Source organism: Neofelis nebulosa, chromosome 13, assembly GCF_028018385.1.
Source record: "Neofelis nebulosa isolate mNeoNeb1 chromosome 13, mNeoNeb1.pri, whole genome shotgun sequence".
Lineage (NCBI taxonomy): Eukaryota > Metazoa > Chordata > Mammalia > Carnivora > Felidae > Neofelis > Neofelis nebulosa.
Window position 1 is genome coordinate 52818685 of NC_080794.1, and position 3431 is coordinate 52822115.

Sequence of the window (3431 nt, forward strand, 5' to 3'; positions counted from 1 at the left end):
CATATGTCAAGTGAGTTACACGCTTTAATTCTCACAAGAACATGAACAGGTAGATCTTATCAGTTTCATTTTGCGAGGGTGAAAATGAAGTTCACAAGGTTAGCTAACTTTCCAAAGATGACCCATCTGAGGGGTTAGAACACACTGTTGAGCTAGTATTGAATTCAGGTCCATCTGATTCAAGAACCAATTGACTAAACTACTTAGCCATCAGTCTAGCCACCTTCTAGGATAGGCAAATACCTTAAGCATGCTCCTCTAAAAGCTTGTGGTTGCTGATTTTGGGTTAAGACCAGCAGGGATGATGCTGTGGAAAGAGATGCCCATGGAAATGGGGAACGGGACCACCGTCCAAGAATTCACCTTGGAGGGGTTTCCTGCCATCCAACACCTGGGAAAGGTCCTCTTCCTGGTGCACCTGCTGGCCTACCTGGCATCCATTACAGGCAATGCTGTCATAGTCACCATCACCTGTGCTGACTCCCGGCTCCAGACACCTATGTACTTTTTCCTCAGCATTTTCTCCTTCTTTGAGTGTTGTTTCACAAGTGCTGTTATTCCTAAGTTGCTGGTCATCTTTCTTTTAGGCCGCCAAACCATTTCCTTTCTTGCCTGTTTCATACAAGCCTTTGTGTTTGTCTATCTGGGAGCAGCAGGTTTCCTCCTCATAGCAGTGATGTCTGTGGATCGGTACATGGCCATTTGCAAGCCTCTGCATTACCCAACCATCATGAACCTCAAGACTTGCTTCCTCTTGGTCACTGCCTGCTTCACTTTGGCCTTCACTCTCATCACTAGTCTGGTAGTAAAGGTTTCCCAGTTATCCTTCTGTGGCCCCCATGTCATTCCCCACTTCTTCTGTGACCTTGGTGCCCTGATTCATCTCTCCTGTTCTGACACAAGGTCTGTTGAAATGTTGGTCTTTGTCCTTGCTTTGTTGATCCTTTTGACATCCCTTATCATAACTGTCATTGCATACAGCAACATAGTAGTCACAATTGTGCGACTCCCATCAGCCAAGGAGCGACAGAAAGCTTTTTCCACCTGCTCGTCTCACCTCATTGTCCTCTCCATGATATACGGCAGCTGTGTCTTTATATATGTGAAACCAAAGCAAACAAACAAGCTGGACTCCAACAGGGAGGCTGCCCTTGTGAACACAGTGGTGACCCCGCTGTTGAATCCTGTCATCTACACTCTGCGGAACAAGCAGGTCCACCAGGCTCTGAGGGAGACAATGTGCAGAATGAAAATATCAAGATAAAAAAAATTATATGGCCTTGGCATGGAAGTCTTCAGAGAATCATCGTCTTCATTCTCGCCAATGTGACAGTCCATAGGGTTGTAGTGCTGCGTCTCTGGAAGATGTCACTTCCCCTTTGTACATCCCTAGCAAAACAGAAATCTATTTTCTAGGCCACATTTTACTTAGATGTGCAAAACTATCTCTCCCTAAATATCCCACATGTATGTTTTGAAAATGTTTATTTCTGTAATTTGAGAGAGAGAGATGGGGGGCAGGGAAGCTCAGAGAGAGAGAGGGAAGGAGAGAGAATCCTGACAGGGTCCAAACCCCACATGGAGGCCCAATGTGTGGCTGGATCCCATGACTGTGAGATCATGACCTGAGCCAAAATCAAGAGTCAGACACTTAACCAACTGAACCACCCTACTGCCCCTAAATATTCCACATATTGATGACAATCGATTAATTGCAAGATCCTTTACTGAATTTTGATTCTTATCTCTGATATAAACCATGTGCTTGAAATTTCTAAAATTTAGTAATTTATACTCTTTTTATTTCATTTCTATCTAGCCATGAACATGACTCAACAGAATTAATAAATATTTACCAAAGGCATTTAGATAGCTAAAATGATAGATGCTTGTATATTAGGTTGTGGTTATGAAGAAAATGACAGAAATAGTACCAATGCTTGGGTCTACATTCCCTTCATGCTTAGCCCAAGGAAATAATGGTCATAGTACCCATTACCTTGGAATATATATGGTTTGCATCAGGTGTGCTCTTAAATGCTGTCCTTGGCCTTTAGCTTAGCTACATACATATGCATCATTCTCATGCTGGAGAGGAACAGAATTGTTCTCAGTCTTAGAACATTCTGTAAGGATAGGGAATAACCACAGCATGTCACAGCTGACCAATGATGCTATTTGCCTAAATTATTTATTCATAATCAGCCCCTCAGATGCATGAATACTTATGATTTGTTCCTATATAAAAGCTGTTACCACAGAATGTTTGTGTGTTAGTATAAGGGAGCACATGTTTCATATTTCTGTAATTTCTTCCAAAGTCTAAGTTGGTGTAATCTAAGTTATTTGCCTATCTTCTTCACATTACTAATGAAAATAAACAAATTAAGCCTTTTTCCCCCCTGGCTGACTTGTGTTGTCAACGATAAGGTTTTGTTCTGATTGATAACCTATTTTAAAACCAATATTTCCATCATCTCAATCTTTAAACTTTGTGTACCTTTAGCACTTATTTTCCAGCTAGAATGTGTCTCCTATTTCTTCAGAAGAATCATCTCTAAAAATATTAAAAACACAAGAAACAACAGTCTTGGCAAGGATGTTACTAAAGTGGAACCCCCTTACAATATTGGTAGGAAAGAAAACTGGTGCAGCCACTCTGGAAAACAGTATGGAAGTTCCTCAAAAAGTTAAAAATAGAACAATCCAGCAATTGCACTACTAGGTTTTTACCCCCAAAATACAAAAAATATTAATTTGAAGGGATGCATGCACCTCAGTGTTTGTTGCAGCATTATGAGTAATAGCCAAGCCAAATTATGGGAAGAGCCCAAATGTCCATCAACTGATGAATGAATAAAGAAGATGTGGCACGCATATATGTGGAATATTACTCTGCCATAAAGAGAATATAATTTTGCCATTTTCAATGACATGGATGGAGGTAGAGAGTATTATGCTAAGCATAGTAAATCAGTCACAAAGACAAATACCATATGATTTCACTCATATGCATATTTTAAGAAGGAAAACAAACGAGCATAGGGCAAAAAAAAAAAAAAAAGACAAGAAACAGACTCTTAACTATAGAGAACAAACAGATGGTTACCAGAGGATAGGTGGGTGGAGGGATGAGTTAAATAGGTGATGCGAATTAAGAAGTGCCCTTGTGATGAGCACTGGGTGATATATGTAAGTGTTGAATCATGAAATTGTACACCTGAAACTAATATTACACCGTATATTAACTAACTGGAATAAAAATACAAACTTAAAAAATAAAAAGATTAAGGTAATTATTTTTGTCTGCTTTTTATTATTATATTTTATTCTCAAGTTAGTTACACACAGCATAGTCTTGGCTTCAGGAGTAGAACCCAGTGATTCATCACTTACATATATCACCCAGTGCTCATCCCAACAAATGCCCT

General features: G+C 39.8%; 1 protein-coding gene across 1 annotated transcript; it reads left to right on the forward strand.

Moving 5' to 3' along the window:
* Positions 1-29: 29 nt before the first annotated feature.
* Positions 30-2397, forward strand: LOC131493015 (olfactory receptor 6C74-like). Its single transcript, XM_058697055.1, has one exon. It carries the CDS (start codon positions 302-304, stop codon positions 1262-1264), a length of 963 nt encoding a protein of 320 aa, XP_058553038.1. The 5' UTR covers positions 30-301; the 3' UTR covers positions 1265-2397.
* Positions 2398-3431: the final 1034 nt, after the last annotated feature.